The 19629-nt window shown below is 50.7% G+C and overlaps 1 protein-coding gene and 1 long non-coding RNA gene across 2 annotated transcripts in view; one reads left to right on the top strand and one right to left on the bottom strand.

Moving 5' to 3' along the window:
* The window catches only part of LOC138683428 (uncharacterized), a 109790-nt gene that overhangs the window by 15759 nt on the left and 74402 nt on the right, over window positions 1-19629 (top strand). The gene's annotated exons all lie outside the window — the stretch shown is intronic.
* Window positions 308-3286, bottom strand: LOC138683310 (adenosine 5'-monophosphoramidase HINT1-like; the record flags this gene model as incomplete). Its single annotated transcript, XM_069774937.1, has 3 exons — window positions 308-650; window positions 1477-1581; window positions 3002-3286. Coding segments are annotated over 3 exons (555 nt in total), but the record flags the coding sequence as incomplete, so codon positions are not given.

The raw sequence follows: 19629 nt of genomic DNA, 5'->3' as shown, positions 1-19629 counted from the left end.
GTGCCGAAACCACCCTTGTACGGCATGCCTGTAGCGTCACATACAGCGTTTTCTAAAGTTTTAGCAGCAGCCTACACTGGCTTTACGTACGTTTGCGTACCACTTCCAAAAAGCTAAGAGTTTGCTTCCTGCACGACGCAGGAGACTGCTAAGCGGTTCCAGCATCACGCTTCAAATGACTAGGCAAATCATTATCTGTCTATAGAACGCTGTTAACAGACTGAAACGTTCCACATACTTACACTCCAGGGAGACACCATTTTAACTTGCAGAACTATTTCCCTCAGTAAGACGCACAAGACAGAGGTGATATCCCCATGCTAAATCTTTATTGTGCAACTGCTGCTCAAAGCTTTTATTACCTTCCACAGACACACGTCACAAAAAATTAGACGTCAACAGCGGCTACTAGACTGACGGGCAACAGACGAAATCCATTCAGTGGCAATTTGTACACGTGCAGCAACTCTTGCGGTGCAAAAATCTTAGCCAGGCGGCCAGTCCAACTGACGGCCACCCAGAATATGTAGATGTACGTGACAGACAGACTGCCCGCCCTCGGGCCCTTCATCTGCAACCATCCGGAATCCATTGGTCAGGCCCAGGTGAGCAGCACGCTTCTTGCCAACAATCATGAAATGCCCAAGAAGCTGGAGAAGGAAGTACAAACCCATAAATAAATAAAATAAAAAGCCACACACAAAGAGGGGAGAGGGCAGGAAGGGAAGGACTGAGAGCAGAGAACCACCCAGAGAAACCAGGTAGCCAATTCCTAGCAGTTCAACCGTTGCGCTTCAAATTACCGTCTGTCCGCCCGCCTGCAACTGACATTTTCCAAGCAAAGCTACAAAGACCGATTATGCACACTGTGTGTGTGGGGGGGTGGTGGGGGTGGGAAGAGCCATGCAATTTTTTTCAAGCTGGACAGTAACGGACTACAAAACGGCCACAGAAGCTAAGTTTGTCTCCGGGTTAAAGCCCCCATTATATCTTCAGGCAACATAAGCAATTCTGGTGGAAAATAAACTTTAGGCTGCCTTTTGCGTGGGTTTACAAAGTCTTTGAACTTGACTTTCACAGCCAAGAGTGAAGCATCCAGCACCTCTCAACCAGCTTTGCCCTTCCTCACCCCTGACCTGCCAAAAACCCCAAGCCCTCTTCTCCGTATTAGAGGAAGTACTACTACTCTTACTCTAAACCACGACGACAGGCATCAGACTGCGCTCCAAAACAACGCTGCATTTTGCACCAGAAGTACATACCCAGGGAGGAGCGTTGCTTTATATCGCTACTTTTAGCCAAAAAGCTCAACTCCATTATAAGCTAGAGGCAAAAGATTATAGCGCCAGAAAACCCACAATAGCCTACTGCGTGTGCCCTATCAAGAGGAAAAGGGGGGGTGGGAGAGAGAGCCTAGTAAATTAGGAACTAATTACAGGTACAGTTTAGCCCACAGAAAGCTTCCGCAGTACTTACAGATTCACCAGAATCTTCTGCGTCAGATAACCTGATAATTGGCTCCTTAGGCGTGACTAGGAAAAGCGTCGGAGCTTGGGGCAAAAGATCACGGAACGCAAGGCGCTGGAGGAAGAGTAAACAGTTAAAACGCAATTGGCTTCAGAGAAAGGCAATAGCTTAAGCAAATCAATACGCCCCACCGAACTCGTACAGAAGCAGATTGCCAGATACCCCAAACGCAAGCCGAAACGTTGATTTTTCTTACACGATATTAATACTCTCTATACACAAAATACAACGTATTTACAGAGCCCCCTCCAGAAGTGCACGCAAGATGATGGGGGCAAGGAGACGGGCCAGTACTTCAGATTAGCGACCTCCAGTATGTTTCAATTTGGGCTGATCGTTTCCTAAGCAGTTTTTCTATTCGATGTGGTCCACCACAGAGGCAGGAGACAAACGGCTTAACTGAACCAGCAAAGAGTTTGGTGAAGTGGAAGATCAGCGGCCGTTCGTTTTCCATGCGACAGGGAGCTCAAGTATTGAACAAAAGCATAATCCCAGGAAGCCTGCAAGCGCCTAGTACGAGCCTGTCTTCTGTATTGCACATAAACCCTACCTTCAAAAGCAGAAGGCATCCCTAACTGTTAATCTTCAGCATTTTAATAACAAAATTATACGGGATACTAACTTAAAGTTAACATTGTGTAGGCAATGGCTGCATTTTTTTCCCCACAGTCTAAGCAGCTCACTCTAGTTCCTAGCACGTTGTGGTGCACCAGCATCCGCGAACCTCGCAAGCATGCTGTTATCACGGTCCCACTTCAGCACAGAAACAAGATCTGGGAAGCTTTTGCAGCCCGCAGGATGACCGGTTTCTAGCTTTCTGTTAAGAAAAATAAGAAAAGCTGTAATTCTTTGCTTTAATAATCCGGTTTGGGGGTTCAGAACCAAAGCCTAGCACAGCAGAGCTGTGAAATCTCTATAATGCTGTTACGAGGCACAGAGACCTGCATTTCTCCTATGCAGAACTAACTCATTACGGTCGCTACTCTGGTTTCAAGACTATCATCCCACACGAGGCAGGACCACTCCCATCCCTCGGCAGCAAACTTTGCGCGACTTGCAGTGCCAAAGGGATATCAGGCGGCAGACGTCTGCGGCTGCCACCAAGTGCGTTACCGTCAGAGGCCCTCCTCTACGCACGCGCACGCGCGCACGCACACGACGCGGTGGGGCTGGGAACCGAGGCGAGCCGGGCAACACCGGAAACCCGGTACGCGCCGCAGCAGCCGGGGGCGGGGGGGGGTACCGAAGAAGCGCGATGTTTTAGGGATGGTGCAGTAGAGAGCGCCACAACCCAGAGAGGCCCCGTCCGTCCCCCGTCCCTCCACCCACCCACCCGCAGCAACGCCGCCACCCGCCCTGCCGCGCTCCCAGGCACCGCGCAACGGGGCCTCGGCTCAGGGTGCCTGCGAGCGCGGGGGGAGGGGGAGGGGGGGGAAGGGAAGAGGAACCGCGCACAGAGCAAAGCCGCGGCTACCTCCTCGTCCTCGTAGATGACGTTGGCGGGGAAGCGCCTTGCCGGTGATCTTTCCGAAGACAGTAGTGGCGCCACCGGGCCGGGCGGCCCGCGCCCCAACAATCTCGCCAGCCACGACAACGCCCGTTGTCGCCCCCGCGCTTCCTCCACTCGGCCAGGCCCTCCGCGGCGCCCATTGGGCCGCCAGATCGCCGCCGGCCGATCCCGCGTCTCGATTGGCTGTCTCGCCTGTCGTTGCCGCTTGTCCCCGCCCCCTTGGCGGGTCCGCCCTCGTCGACCTGGCGCTTACCGGGGCTCAGGGAGTTTGCGTGCCCCTTGGGGCGCGGAGGGATCCGACCGGGGCGCGGAGGGAGACGACGTCGGGCGAGTCCGCGGAGGGATCTGTGCCGTGTAGTGCTGCGACCCTGCGGGCGGGCAACGAGGTCTCAGAAGAGGCTGTTGTAGCTAGAAGTACTATTTCTTGTTATTTATTACCGCATCAAGTCCACCCCAAACGTGCTTGTGGCTTTTTGGTGCTGCTCCCTCCAGTCAAATGACTGCTTTTGCCAGGGCAGGGCAGGCCTTAACTTTTCAGAACATTTCGCAGAACCAACAGAAGTTGCTCTAAATTGTTCCCTGAAAGCCCCGCTTCAGTTGCAGACGTTTCTAAGCTGCACGCCTCCTGGGAGAAAATAAAATACAAAGCCTGTGTTCAGCACTGGTGGCTGGAGGGCTGGAGGGCAGATCAAGATAGGATTTGCGCTAAGCTGGGTAGGAGGCTTTTAGAAAAATAGGCAGTGCCTCCAAAGCTGCCCAAGGGTGGCCTGTGGTGCCCTGCGCCCCCGGGGATAGTGAGCAATTTGATTGGTCTACACAACTGTATTGTAACATACATAAACCCCGCTTTCCTCTATATCGGGCTAAGGATATCCTTAGCCTTCTTTGCGGCAAGGGCACGTTGTCGGCTCATGTTCAACTTGGTGTCCACCAGGAGCCCCCCACGTCCTTTTCTGCAAAGCTACTTTCCAGCCAGTCGGCCTCCAGCATATACCAGTGCATGGGGTTGTTCCTCCCCAGGTGCAGGACTTGTGTACGTTCAGGTTCCTCAGGAGGTCTCGAACCGGAACGTTTCCTACGATGGGAGGGACTTTGTTCCCCCAGTCCCTGCCTTGAGGTTCAGGGACTTGAGAGATGTGGGAACAGTGGTTGCCAGCGAAAAGGGAGGAAAAAAGTCGTTGAGTACCTCAGCCTTCTCCATGTCGGTTGTCACTAGATCTCCCGTCTTCTTTCTCGGAGGGGGGTGGGGGTGGCGTACGTTTTCTTTACTCTTCCTTTTCTGACCAACGCACCTGTAGAAGCCCTCCTTATGATTCTTCACATCCCTTGCCAAATTCAGCTCCAGCTGTGCCTTAGCTTTCCTGATCCCATCCCTACACGCCCGGGCAGCATCCCTATATTCTTCCCAGGATGCGTGTCCCCGCTTCCACTGCCTATGCATTTCCTTCTTGCGCTTCAGCTCGACCAGAAGGTCCTTCCCCAGCCACGCTGGTCTCCTGCCTTCCTTCCTTGATTTCTTACGCATGGGGATCGAGAGCTCTTGTGCGCTAAGAAAAACGTCCTTAAAGAGCTGCCAGCTCCCTTCTGCTCCTTCTGCGCAGTGGCTTCCAACGCCTCCTGTTTGTTACCCATGCTGCGTGCATTGGTGTAGAGATACTTCAGCTGGGCTGTCGACTGTGTCACCTTTTTGGAGGATCAAGCCCCAGTTCCTTTGTGGCATTTCTCAGATGTTCCCCCGTTGGTTCCTAACGCATCAGCAGACCCTGGCTCTTCTCTGTTACTCAAAACTCTGTCGCCTTCCCCCGCTGAGTCTAGTTTAAAGCCCGCCTTGTAAGTCTGGCCAGCTTGTTGGCAAAGACACTCTTGCCCCGCTTGGTGAGGTGAATCCCATCAGCTCCCAACAGACCCGGCTTCTCAAAGGTAGATCCACAATCATAGAAGCCAAAACCTTGAGCATGGCACCAGCTACGCAGCCAGGCATTCACCTGTTCAATTCGTCTCCTCCTTCCTGGTCCCCTTCCTCTGACTGGGAGGATAGAGGAGACCACCGCCTGTGCTCCCGATCCTTTTAACATTGCTCTGAGGGACATATAGTCTCTTGGGAGGGTTCTAAGTTGCCTCGCCAGACCCTACGCGGAATAGTAGGAGCGGATGATAATCCGCAGGGTTCACCAGGCTCGGCAGCCTCTCAGTGATGCCACGAATGCGAGCTCCTGGTAGGCAGCAGGCTTCTCTAGAGAAATCGTCTGGACAGCAAATGGGTGCTTTGGTGCCTCTCAGTAGGGAATCTCCAATTACTAATACCTTGCATGCTTTTCTGGCGGCGCTGGTTCTAATGCGGGTGGGTGGTTGGGTCAGCTTTGCATGGTTGGCTTGTCCTGGATCCTGTCCGTTACTCACGTGTTCTTCAGTCTCCAACCCCAGAGCATCCTGTCTGTTATGTAGGGACACTTCAGGAGATGGGGGAGGGTTCTTCCTTCTACCCCAAGCACAGACAAGCGTCCAGTCTCCTTCATCTCGTGAGTGCCTTGCATCAGTCAGCTCGAGGTTGGATTCAGGCTTACCTTCCTCTTGCGCAGCCTTAAGGCAGGCTGTCGGTCAGCCCGGGACAGCGTACAATACCACGCATCGATCCCCTGCTCGCGTTCCCGGATACCACGCTGCCTGTCGAGCTCCTCTTGTAGCATAGTTACTTGTCCAAGGAGATCTTCCAGCTGGGCACGCTTGCAGCTATGACATCCACCGCTGCCTTCGGGTGCTAGGGGGACTTCCAGGTACTGGAGCTCCATGCGGCCCGAGGTCTAGACAGCTATATCAGTCCTTGGGAGGTCTGTTTGTGGGGAGACGTCAGCACAGGTAGGCTGTAGTGCTTCCGTTTGGGTTGCAGCCGCAGCCTTGCAGTTGCGGCAGGTGGACGCCATTTTCTTTCAGCAGGTCACCTTGAAGTCCCAGGACAGAAGAGAAAGGGCGGCAGGTACTGGCAGGTGGGGGGGAAGGGAGAGAAGGGGCCGCTGCAGTTCCACAGCCTTTTTGCATGTCCTGTGTCACCAGGTCCCCCTGCCTCATTCAGCAGAGGGCCCACATTTTTCCATAGCCTTCCTTTTGTCACCTATGTACTTACAGAATCATAGAATCATTTAGGTTGGAAAAGACCTTTAAGATCATCGAGTCCAACCTTCAACCATGCCCACTAAGTAGAAGCCCTTATAGAAGCCCTTCTTGTTGTCTTTGACCTCCCTTGCCAGATTCAATTCCAGGTGGGAATTCCAGCTTTCCTAACCTCAGCCCTGCGTGCTCGGACAATGTCTCTGTATTCCTCCCAGGTTACCCGTCCTTGCTTCCACCCCCTGCAGGCTTCCTTTTTGTGCTGGAGTTTGGCCAGGAGCTCGTTGCTCATCCACGCAGGCCTCCTGGCATTTTTGCCCGACTTCCTGCTCGTTGGGATGGACCGCTCTTGAGCTTGGAGGAGGTGACCCTCCAGTATTAACCAGCTTTCTTGGGCCCCTCTTCCCTCCAGGGCCTTATCCCACGGGACGCTTCCAAGCAGATCCCTGAAGAGGCTAGAGTCGGCTCTCCTCAAGTCCAGGGACGTGAGCTTGTGTTTTACCCTCCTCCCTCCTCTCGGGATCCTGAACTCCACCATCTCACGGTCACTGCAGCCAAGGCCGCCTTTGACCTTCGCATCCCCAACGAGCCCCTCCTTGTCGGTCGGTAGGAGGTCCAGCAGAGCACCTCTCCTCGTTGGCTCCTCTATCACTTGGGTGAGGAAGTTGTCATCAATGCACTCCAGGAGCCTCCTAGATTGCTTATGCCCTGCTGTGTTGTCCCTCCAGCAGATATCGGGGTGGTTGAAGTCCCCCGTGAGGACCAGGTGTTACGGAGGCATGCACAATCAAATCCAACAGGTGTTAAAGCTCAGATTTATTCTTCAGCAAAAGTTAGTTAGAACTCTGGTAACATTTTATAAAACCACAGGCTCAATGATGTAAAGAGTATTAATACTACACAGCTGACTTAAGAATCCTTAAGATTTAAAAATGATGACTCAAAACGCGCATATCACTCACCTAAAAGATGATGAGGGCTCTCTCCCTCGAGGAATTACCTCGGGCGGTGCCCCGACCCAAGGGGGAGACCCTGACTGCAGACCCGCTGCTCCGAGGAGGACTGATTCCAACATGTCCTCCGGCGGGACCCCATTTCTACCCCTGTCGAATCTGATCTGTGGTCATTTAATCGCTATTGGCTAAGAAGGTCACCTCTGTGTACCTGGCACGTCTCGATTGGCCAGTTCAAATTTCAACCTGCGGCCTCTAGGGTTTAGGGGTTTTTTTCCTCTTCTCCCTGCCTGGAGAAGTTTTGTTTTCCAGCTTGGGAGGTGGGGGGAGTGTACTGCCACACCAGGGCCTGCGAACGCGAGGCTGCTCCCATCTTATCTGTCTGTAGAGGGCCTCATCCGCTTGTTCTTCCTGGTCGGGCGGCCTATAGCAGACACCCACTAGAATGCCACCCTTACCCATCTTCTCTTCAATCCTTACCCATAAGCTCTCAGTCGGCTCATCAGCCCTCCCCAGGCAGGGCTCCGTGCATTCCAGCTGTTGTCTCACATAAAAGGGCCACTGCCCCTCCTCATCTTCCCAGCCCGTCCTTCCTAAAGAGCCCGTAGCCCTCCATTGCAACACTCCGGTCACGGGAGCCATCCCACCACGTCTCCGTGATCCCAACAAGATCGTAGCCCTGCAACTGCACACGCATCTCTGACTCCTCATGCTTATTCCCCATACTGCGTGCATTAGTGTACAGGCACTTCAGAGAGGCACCCCCAGCATGTTGACTCCCCAGAAGGGGTTTTGGGGATTTCTCCGTAATGGTGCCTTGTAGGCACTTCCTTGCTTACATGCAAATGCTGGAGGTGACCCTGCTTAAGCCCCGTTTTGGTGATTTTGTGATCCCTTCCTGTCACATCAACCCCTGCGCTTTGCTCAGTGACCCTGTCCGTTGCTGCCTCGCAGGGCTGCTGGTTACTCTCTCCCTCCCCTCCTCATTCCTAGTTTAAAGCCCTCCTAATGAGGTCAGCTAGCCTACTGGTAAAAATACCTTTGCCCCGCTTAGTGAGGTGGATCCCCTCTCTCCCAAGCAGACGCTGACCCACAAACAGGGGCCCATGGTCACAGAACCCAAAACCCTGTCGCCAGCACCAGCTCCACAGCCAATTCTTGACCCGCATTATCAGTGCCCTCCTCCTCCCGCCCTTTCCCCTCACCGGCAGGACTGAGGAGAACACCACCTGGGCCCCCATGCCCTTGACTATCGCCCTCAGAGCTCTGGGGTCATTGCTAGGGGAAACCTGGACAGTATCAAAAGCATCATCGGTGCCCAATTCTCAGCTTTGGGTCTCCTTTGCTACTGAAATTTCAGTTACGGAAGACGGATTGGTACCTGCGCTTCAGTCAAATCAACATTCGGTCCTAATCCTTCCCGACAAAAGGGTCAGGAACTACATCTCCAGCCTTACTTATTGTCCTTTTACCCTTCACATCCTCAAGGCATTGCCTTCTCTAAGGCTCTGTTTTAATCAAGTTTAGCAAGACCAAGCTCGCATCTACTCCATGACCTCTTCATAGCTGTTCCTGGGTTTCCAATGCACACACGCAAAGAGAATCCAACGGGCTCCGCACATTTTCATCCCTTTCCACGCAGGAGTTCCAGTTCTTTATCACTTTTATTACCAAGTGAGAAAGAAAATGGGGTCAAGATCCTTTTTCTCACAAGAACCTCTTATTGCTCAGTGTCGTGGTTTTAGCCCAGCCGGTAACAAAGGACCACGCGGCCGCTCGCTCACTCCTCCCGCCCCCCTCTGGTGGGATAGGGGGGAGACGGAGGAGAGAAAAGAGAAAAAAACTGGAACCTCGAGGGTTGAGATAAAGGCAGTTTACTGGAACAACACAAAGAAATTACAACAACAATGACGGTACTAATGAAAGAGTATACAAAAAGAGTGATGCACAGTGCAACTGCTCACCACCCGGGACCCGACGCTCTGCCACTTCCCCCACCGAAAGTCCAGACCACCCCCCCCGGCCCGCCCGCTCCCCATATATATACTGAGCATGATGTCACATGGTATGGAATAGCTCCTTGGCTAGTTCAGGTCAGCTGCCCCGGCTATGCCCCCCACCTCCCAGGTTCCTGTAAAAATTAACTCTATCCCAGCTGAACCCAGGACATTATCCACCCCTTATTCTATACCATCTACATCATGCCCAGATCTTACATTTTCCAATCAACCACCACCACTTTCCTTGTCTTATATATATAAGTATATGGACTCGCCCCCCCCCCCCCGCGCACACACACACGCACACACACACGCAAATGGTATTCCTTTAGCCTATGGGCTATCCCTCTAATGTGTCCATCCATTTTATTTAGTCCATGACTTTGGGGCTCCATCTGTTGTAACAGTTCTTCAGGATAAGAGAGATGGTGTGAGATGGTGGGTTGTTGTATGCTGCCTCTGGAACTTGTGGCTAGTACATTTGGTGCAACTCACGCCCTTGGTCTGCAGGTCGAAGATGTTGATCTTGAGGAAATTGCTGGGTGCCAGTTCAAGTTCTATCGCTGTTGTACTTGGCTCAGTTTCAAAGTCCATCCTGCAGTCATTTGGGTAATTCTTACAGTAATACCCTTGATATGGCATATAGACACTATAGATACAATGACATGCATTGGCAGGGTATTTAGCAGTTAAGTATCATACAGCCCAATTCACTGGCTATTCTCTCCCAAAATCAAATCTCCCTGAGGTACACATCGAACTTCCCCATCCTTCTGCATCACCCACCAGGTGTACCCAGGTCCCTGAGCAAAAACAACCCCTTGAATGGGTTTGCCTCTGCTTGAGGGAGGACTAACCCAGACTGTCTTTCCTAACATACTCCTCATGCGCACTACAGGGACTTTATCCCCTTCTACAGTATGTGGAAGTCTTGGTTGGGCGGGGCCAGCCCGATTGGCAGATCCTCTAGTATTAACTAACCAGGTGGCTTTTGTTAAATGTGTATCCCAATGTTTGAAAGTCCCACCCCCCATCGCTCTCAATGTAGTTTTCAGCAGTCCATTGTATCGTTCGATTTTTCCGGAGGCTGGTGCGTGATAAGGGATGTGATATACCCACTCAATGCCATGTTCTTTGGCCCAGGTGTCTACGAGGTTGTTTCGGAAGTGAGTCCCGTTGTCCGACTCGATTCTTTCTGGGGTGCCGTGTTGCCATAAAACTTTCTCTTCAAGGCCCAGGATAGTGTTCTGGGCAGTGGCATGGGACACAGGGTATGTTTCCAGCCATCCAGTGGTTGCTTCCACCATTGTAAGCACATGGCACTTGCCTTGGCGTGTTCGTGGGAGTGTGATATAGTCAATCTGCCAGGCCTCCCACTGTTTATATTTCAGCCATCGCCCCCCATGCGACAGGGGTTTTTGCCGCTTGGCTTGCTTAATTGCAGCACATGTTTCACACTCGTGGATGACCTGTGCGATAGTGTCCATGGTCAAGTCCACCCCTCGATCACGAGCCCATCTATATGTTGCATCTCTCCCCTGATGGCCTGAGGTATCGTGGGCCCACCGAGCCATAAATAGCTCACCCCTACGTTGCCAGTCCAGGTCCACCTGAGACACTTCAATCTTGGTGGCCTGATCTGCCTGCTGATTGTTTTGATGTTCTTCAGTGGCCTGACTCTTGGGTACATGAGCATCTACGTGACGTACTTTTACCACTAGCTTCTCTATCCGAGCAGCGATATCTTGCCACAGTGCGGCAGCCCAAATGGGTTTACCTCTGCGTTGCCAGTTGCCCTTCTTCCATTGCTGTAGCCACCCCCATAGGGCATTTGCCACCATCCATGAGTCAGTATAGGGATAGAGCACTGGCCACTTTTCTCTTTCAGCAATATCTAATGCTAGCTGGATGGCTTTCACCTCTGCAAACTGACTCGATTCACCTTCTCCTTCAGCAGTTTCTGCAACTTGTCATGTAGGACTCCATACAGCAGCCTTCCACCTTTGATGTTTTCCTACAATGTGACAGGACCCATCAGTGAACAGGGCATATTGCCTCTCATTTTCTGGCAGTTTATTATACAGCGGGGCTTCTTCAGCCCATGTCACCTCCTCCTCTGGCAACATTCCAAAATCTTTGCCTTCTGGCCAGTCCGTGATCACTTCCACAATTCCTGGGCAACTGGGGTTTCCTATGCGAGCCCGTTGTGTGATCAGTGCAATCCACTTACTCCACGTGGCATCAGTCACGTGATGTGTAGAGGAAACTTTCCCTTTGAACATCCAGCCCAGCACTGGCAGTCGGGGTGCTAAGAGGAGCTGTGTTTCAGTACCAACCACTTCTGAAGCGGCTCGAACTCCTTCATATGCTGCCAATATCTCTTTTTCAGTTGGAGTATAGCGAGCTTCAGATCCTCAATATCCTCGACTCCAAAACCCCAGGGGTCGGCCTCGGGTCTCTCCAGGTGCTTTCTGCCAAAGGCTCCAGGTAGGGCCATTCTCCCCAGCTGCAGTGTAGAGCACATTTTTAACATCTTGTCCTGCCCGGACTGGCCCAAGAGCTACTGCATGAACAATCTCCCGCTTAATTTGTTCAAAGGCTTGTCGTTGCTCAGGCCCCCATTTAAAATCGTTCTTCTTCCGGGTAACTTGGTAGAGAGGACTTACAATTTGACTGTAATTTGGAATATGCATTCTCCAAAAGCCCACAATACCTAAGAAAGCCTGTGTTTCCTTTTTATTAGTCGGTGAGGACATAGCTGCTATTTTGTTGATCACGTCCGCAGGGATCTGACGACGCCCATCTTGCCATTTTACTCCTAAGAACTGGATCTCCTGCGCAGGTCCCTTGACCTTACTTTCTTTTATGGCAAAGCCAGCCTTCAAAAGGATTTGGATTATTTTCTTCCCTTTCTCAAAAACTTCTTCTGCCGTGTTGCCACATATGATGATGTCATCAATATATTGCAGGTGCTCTGGAGCTTCACCTTTTTCTAGTGCAGTCTAGATCAGTCCATGGCAAATAGTGGGGCTGTGTTTCCACCCCGGGGCAGTCGATTCCAGGTGTACTGGACACCCCTCCAAGTGAAAGCAAACTGTGGCCTGCACTCCGCTGCCAAAGGAATGGAGAAAAATGCATTAGCAATGTCAGTTGTGGCATACCACTTAGCTGCCTTTGATTCCAGTTCATATTGAAGCTCTAACATATCGGGCACAGCAGCACTCAGCGGTGGCATGACTTCATTCAGCCCATGATAATCTACTGTTAGTCTCCATTCCCCATTAGATTTCTGCACGGGCCATATGGGACTGCTAAAGGGTGAGTGAGTCTTGCTGATCACTCCTTGGCTCTCCAATTGGCAAAACAGCTTATGGATGGGGATCAGGGAGTCTCGGTTGGTGCGATATTGCCGCCGGTGCACCGTCGTGGTAGCAATTGGCACCTGTTGTTCTTCAACCTTCAGCAACCCCACAACCGAAGGGTCTTGGGAGAGACCAGGTAGGGTAGACAGCTGCTCAATCTCCTCCGTCTCCAATGCAGCTATACCAAAGGCCCAACGGTACCCTTTTGGGTCCTTGAAATACCCCCTCCTGAGATAATCTATACCAAGGATGCACGGGGCCTCTGGGCCAGTTGCAATGGGGTGTTTATGCCACTCATTCCCGGTTAGACTCATTTCAGCTTCCAATACGGTTAGCTCTTGCGATCCCCCTGTCACACCAGAGATACAGATGGGTTCTGCCCCTTTATAACTTGATGGCATTTTAGGGTACATTGTGCACCAGTGTCTACTAGAGCCTTATATTCCTGTGGGTCTGATGTGCCAGGCCATCGAATCCACACTGTCCAGTAGACCCGGTTGTCCCTCTCCTCCACCTGGCTGGAGGCAGGGCCCCTCCAATCCTGGTTAGAATATCCGTTACTCACTTTTTGCACACGTGAATCAGAAGTCCCTTCAAGAGGATCAGAAATGAGATCGGCCCATCTACTGCATCATGGGGACTGCTCACGGGAAACTGGAGCAGCAGTTTTCCAAGAAGAATCCTCTTTTCTGGTTGCTTTTTCTCGCAACTCCCGTACCCGTGCATCCAAGACTGAGGTAGGTTTTCCATCCCACTTCCTCATGTCCTCCCCATGGTCACGCAGGTAAAACCACAGGTTAGCCCGTCGTGTGTACTTTCTCTCTCCTCTCTCTTGGGCAGAGGAATGCTTACTCCCAATAGCTGCGATGTGGGCCTGTACAGGCGAGGAGGAGGACATATCCACTTTGAATTGCTGGAACTCTCGGGACAATTCCTCTACAGCCGAGACACAGGCCCGTAGGGAGGAAGAGAGACTTCCTTCGTATTGCCGGAGTTGGACAGCCAATTCATCCACCGTTTGTCCATAGCCTTCTTTCCAGGACATTACTGCCAATGAGTTGGCATAGGTTGGTGGTGCACTTCGTAGAAACTTCCGCCACGGGGGTTGTGTGCATTGGACTTCATCTGGATCTGTGGGTGACTGCGCATTTTCTGGATCATTATAAATCACCTCCAGCACGGCTAATTCCCTCAGGTACTGGATACCTCTCTCCATGGTGGTCCACTTGCCTTGGTGACATGTAACTTCATCCTTGAAGGGGTATCTTTCCTTTACACCTAACAGAAGTCGCCTCCAGAGGCTGAGGACTTGTGTTTTTCTCCCAATCGCCTTGTCAATGCCCCCTTCCCTAGACAGAGATCCCAACTGCTTGGCTTCCTTACCCTCTAATTCCACACTACTAGCCCCATTATCCCAGCACCGGAGCAGCCAGGTAACAATGTGCTCACCTGGGTGGCGGCTAAAATCTTTTCGCATGTCACGCAACTCACTCAGGGATAGAGATCGGGTAATTATTTCAGGTTCTGCCTCTTCCTCCTGTTCTCGCGATGACCCTGGTTTGTCTTCATCTCTCGCTAAGCGAACTGATTTCTTTGTGTGTTTCTTTTTCTGTACAGGGGCGACTGATACTGGCACAGGTTGGTTTTCTGGTTTAGCTGCAGTATCTGTCACCGGGGTAGGGGTAGCCACGGTACCTGTTGTCGTGGCAGGGGCAGCCACGGTGCTTGTCGTCGGGGTTGGGGTAGCCACGGTGCCTGTCGTCGGGGTTGGGGTAGCCACGGTCTCTGTTGTCACGGTTGGGGTAGCCACGGTGCATGTTGCCCTGTTTTCCCTCTCTTCCCCCTTTTCCCCCTGAGGGTGCTGCCTAATATCAAGCAGTGTTTGGTAGATACTGGCCAGGGCACAGCACAGTGCAGTAAGTTGTGCGTCTCTGGAATAGCCACAGCATTTTCCTTTCAAATATTCTACCACTTCATGAGGGTTCTGTAGTTGTTCGGGAGTGAACTTCCAAGCCACTGGAGGTGAGAAGTTCTCTAGATACCTGCCCACATCCTCCCACATGCCGTGCCACCCATGAATATCCAGCTTTGGGGCAGATCTCTAGGTGGTATTCTTAAAGAACCTTTTTGTAGCTCTAAACAAGACCTGAAACATATTCAGGAGGCATAGCACTAACAGCACACTGGCTTGCGCATCCCAAGGATATTCAAAATTCTCAAAAGCTGTTGTAATTAGTCGGAAGGAGAAAAGGGAGGCAAATGGACCGGGGGGGAAGTATCCCCCCCTAACTTCCCCATGGGTTGGGTGTAATTACCAATAAAATCCAACAGAAGGTGCCCAAAGTATGGAAATGATATCACTGCCTATACAGATACCAGCTTAACCTCATGACCAGTGATGTAATCATTTCACAAGTCGACATTGCCCAGTACAGCAAAATGATAATCCCAATCACTCTCCCAGAGATGAGATACGCAACTACAGGCAATACATAGAGCATATAAGAACTTACAAATCGCCACCATGTAAACACATGAATCAACATTGTGACTAACATCTATTTATCTAGTATAAGAAATGCGTATGACAAATTTGTTTCAACACACTCTGGCCAGATCTGTCGTTATCTCAACCCTTCGTGCCCCACGTTGGGCGCCAAAAAGGACTGTCGTGGTTTCAGCCCAGCCGGTAACAAAGGACCACGCGGCCGCTCGCTCACTCCTCCCGCCCCCCTCTGGTGGGATAGGGGGGAGACGGAGGAGAGAAAAGAGAAAAAAACTGGAACCTCGAGGGTTGAGATAAAGGCAGTTTACTGGAACAACACAAAGAAATTACAACAATGACGGTACTAATGAAAGAGTATACAAAAAGAGTGATGCACAGTGCAACTGCTCACCACCCGGGACCCGACGCTCCGCCACTTCCCCCCACCGAAAGTCCAGACCACCCCCCCGGCCCACTCCCCATACATATACTGAGCATGATGTCACATGGTATGGAGTAGCTCCTTGGCTAGTTCAAGTCAGCTGCCCTGGCTATGCCCCCCACCTCCCAGGTTCCTGTAAAAATTAACTCTATCCCAGCTGAACCCAGGACACTCAGAAAGAAGGCTTTTTCTCTTGAAATTCCCCCCCCCCGCCCACCCAAAGTGACTGGATCCCCAGATATTTCCCGACTTTCCTATCTCCAAAACGTCCTGTTCCTACCCCAGTCACTATCATTCTTTAAACCACCAACCCCCTTCAACTGCTCCATGGAGGAATCTGCCTTTTAGGCTTTGCGATGGGTTGATGGGTTGACCTTGGCCGGCTGCCAGGGGCCCACCCAGCTGCTCTCTCACTGCCCCTCCTCAACAGGACAGGGAGAGAAAATAGGATGAAAAAGTTCCTTCAGGAAATATCCACCTGCCGGATCCACGGGCAGCAGGGAAATACGTGCCCCAGACAGCGTTTTGCCCTTTCTTAAATATTTTTCCACAGGGGCGCCACCAGCTTCGCCGAGTTGCTCAGCTTTGGCCTGCGGTGAGCCCGGTGCCTAGCTGGCTGGAACCAGCTGTGTCCGGCACAGGGCAGACCCTGGCCTCTTCTCACAGAGGCCACCCCTGCAGGCCGCACCTGGAGCACTGTGTCCACTTCTGGTCCCCACAATTCAAAAAAAGATGCAGACAGACCGGAGAAGGTCCCAAGGAGGGCCACGAAGATGATCAAAAGGCTGGAGAACCTGCCCTATGAGGAAAGACTGAAGGAGTTGGGTCATTTTTCCTTTGGAGAAGAGAAGGCTCGGGGGGACCTCATCACAGTATTCCAGTACTTAAAGGGTGGCTACAAAGAGGAGGGAGGCTCTCTCTTCACAAGGAGCCACATGGAGAAGACAAGGGGCAATGGGTACAAGTTGCCCCGGGAGAGAGATTTCATCTCAATACAAGACAGACTGACTACTGACTTTTTTTTTTTTTTACAGTGAGAACAATTGTGAAATGTATATTGACTTTCGCAAAATGAGAATACTGAAAGTTTGCCTAACTGCCACATAAGCTATATCTTGACAGGATGTTTGCTTCACTGACAGTAACCTAGGCCTTGACACAGGAAATGTACCCTTGGAGCTAATTGGAAATGGAAAGATGGAACGATAAGACAACCACCTGCAGCTGCCGGAAAATCATGGGGTGAAAAGTGCCTCTGGAGGAAGACTACTAACTTCATCCCTTGCGGATCCCTGGGAGCCCCCTCGAACCACGAGAGACGCGTGCAAGTGGGGGTGGTCTGGGGTGGTTATGTTAAATAGATATCTGCAATATTAAAATGACTTTTTGAAAACGCCACGAACACAGTGTATAAAAGGCGAGTTCGGGTGCAACCGGGTGCGCCTCTGGTTTCAACCATGCGCCCAGCACTGTTTGCCTTTGCTCTATAATAAAGTGGTAAAATTCATAAAATTCTGCATGAGTGTGTTTCTCACACAATCATCCACTGGAACAGCCTCCCCAGGGATGTGGTAGAGTCCCCATCGCTAGAGGTTTTCAAGGTGCGATTGGACAGGGTGCTAGATAATCTCATCTAGGCTCCCTTTCCCACAAAAGGATGGACCAGATGATCTTTCAAGGTCCTTTCCCACCTGGGCTGCTCTAGGATTCTACGATTCTTCAGTGGATCACTGTTTAATAATAACCCTTTGCTCGCTCTGGTTTGGAGCAAAGTGTCGGCAACGTTGCCTGCGAGGCGAGACGTGAATTCCACCAGGCGCCACAGGCTTCTAAAACCTATGGTAATCGCCCAGTCTCTCTGAATGTATAAGACTGTCGTGGTTTCAGCCCAGCCGGTAACAAAGCACCACGCAGCCGCTCGCTCACTCCCCCCACCCCGGCCACGGTGGGATTGTTACCGAAATCCGGCATAAAACTCCTTAACACCAATGAGAAGTTAAGAAGCAGGCACTTTGTTTATTGCAGTGCTGGGGACACGGGGGATCGCTCCTCCAAAGGCGTGTCCAACTTAGTATCAAAATCCATCACTCTTTATAGACTTTTTATGTCAGGTCATTGTTACATAAGCTCTTTACATAAAAATGCATACTATGCTCGCTCTTAAATTTAACCTGTATAATGATTGGTCCTTTGATTATATAACCTTATCAATATTCTTATTTAAAAACAATCATTGGTCAGTTACACTTAGCTCTACTGATTGTGTTACCAATATTTGATAAAAGTTGAAATTTCACTTAAGTCGGGTTTGGTTAAAAGGGTAAAGATTGTAGAAAATAGGGGTTTGAAGCTCACAATAGCTATAGAAACTTAGGAACATACAAAATGTGCGGTATGCAATCATAAAAGAATAAGTATTGTCTAAGATCGGTTAACCATAGAAATTCTGACAGATTTGTTAGATTGTAGTGTTTTGTCTTAATGAACTAAGAGAGAGATCGTTATGGACCTTAGTTCTGTGGTTTAGAAACCCCACTTTGATCAAGAGACCAGTTAGTGGGATTAGGTAAGATTAACCAATGAACGTTATAGTATAAGAATATTGATAAGGTGATGTGACTGAGGGCCAATCACTAGAAACGTTAAATGTAAGGATTAACATTGAATGTACTTTTATGTAAATCTAATACATGATGGCAAAATCGTACTGCGCAGAATCACATAAGAGAGGTCAACTATCGGACAAAGTGAGGAAGACTATGGAAGACCACCAGAGGGTTTCTGAAGACCACCAGAGACTTCACCATGCCTGCGTAAAGGGACATTTACATATGCTAATGATTTATTGGACAGTTGATGATTATGTATGACATTTCCCAGAAATCTAGTGAATATGTATAACAGGTGTGTATTTAACCTGCATGATCGAACCAGACAGGTGCACACACTAGGTGGAGTGATCCCCTGTGTGCCCAGCGCTGCAATAAAGAAATGCCTGCTTCTTAACTTCTCATTGCTGTTAAGGAGTTTTATTCCGGTTTTTGGCGACAATTGGAATCTTCGATACTCAAATCAAGATGGGAAGGGTAAGGGGGTTTCCAAGCAGCAAACTGGTGTCCATGACGGTTTCCTTAGTTTCTTGAAAGAAAACATAGAAAGACCAGTAACTTCCTGGTGAGGTTTCTATGGTTAGCTATTTCAAACTTTAACAATATTAAGGTTCCTGTAGTGACACATAACACGGTTCCTAAAGTTTCTATGGCTACATTTCAAACTTAACAATCCTATACATTATGCTTCACAATTTTACTTCTTAATCAAACCTAACTCTTCTATGTGATTAAATTTTGATTTCTTTACCAGAATATTTGCAACAGGATGAGGAGAAAATATAAAGGCAGGCTCGTGGGTGGAGATAAGGACTGGGAGGGATCACTCACCACTTACGGTCACGGGCAAAAGACAGGCTCAACTTGGGGAAGAAAAAAAATCAATTTAATTTACTACAAATCAAATCAAAACAAGGATATTAGGAAGTAAAACCAAACCTTAGAACACATTCCCCCCACCCCTCCCTCTTTCCCGGCTCAACTCCACTCCCGGTTCTCTCTACCTCCTCCCCCCGGCGGCGCAGGGGAACAGGGATGGGGGTTGGGGTCAGCTCGCCACACATTGTCTCTGCCGCTCCTTCCTCCTACAGGGGGAGGACTCCTCACTCGTCCCCTGCTCCACCGTGGGGTCCCTCCCACAGGAGACAGTCCTTCACGAACGTCTCCAACGTGAGTCCTTTCCGCGGGCTGCAGTTCTTCCCGAACTAACCTGGTGTGGGTCCTTTCCGCGGGCGGATCTTCAGTCACACACTGCTCCAGCGCGGGCTTTCCCATGGAGTCACGGCCATCTTCGGGGGCCTCCGCTCCACCGTTCACCTCCATGGGCTGCAGGGGGACAGCCTGCCGTCTCACCACGGGCTGCAGGGGCATCAACCTCCTCAGGCGGCCCTCCTCCCCCTCCTTCTTCGCTGACCTCGGTATCTGCATGGGTGTTCCTCTCGCATTCCAATCCCCCTACTCCCTGCAGGTTCCCCTTCTTACTTAAATACGTTATCCCAGAGGCACTACTGATGTACTTAAGAAATTATATACTTAAGGAGTGATGTACTTAAGAAGACCACAAAGGTCTTGTGAAATAAGATACCCTTTGTATACACAAGGCATGCCGTGCTAACGACTGTGCCCCTGAAGAAGA

This window comes from Haliaeetus albicilla, chromosome W (assembly GCF_947461875.1).
Source record: "Haliaeetus albicilla chromosome W, bHalAlb1.1, whole genome shotgun sequence".
Lineage (NCBI taxonomy): Eukaryota > Metazoa > Chordata > Aves > Accipitriformes > Accipitridae > Haliaeetus > Haliaeetus albicilla.
The sequence above is the reverse complement of the archived record's forward strand: the minus strand, read 5'-3'. Positions and strand labels throughout refer to the sequence as shown.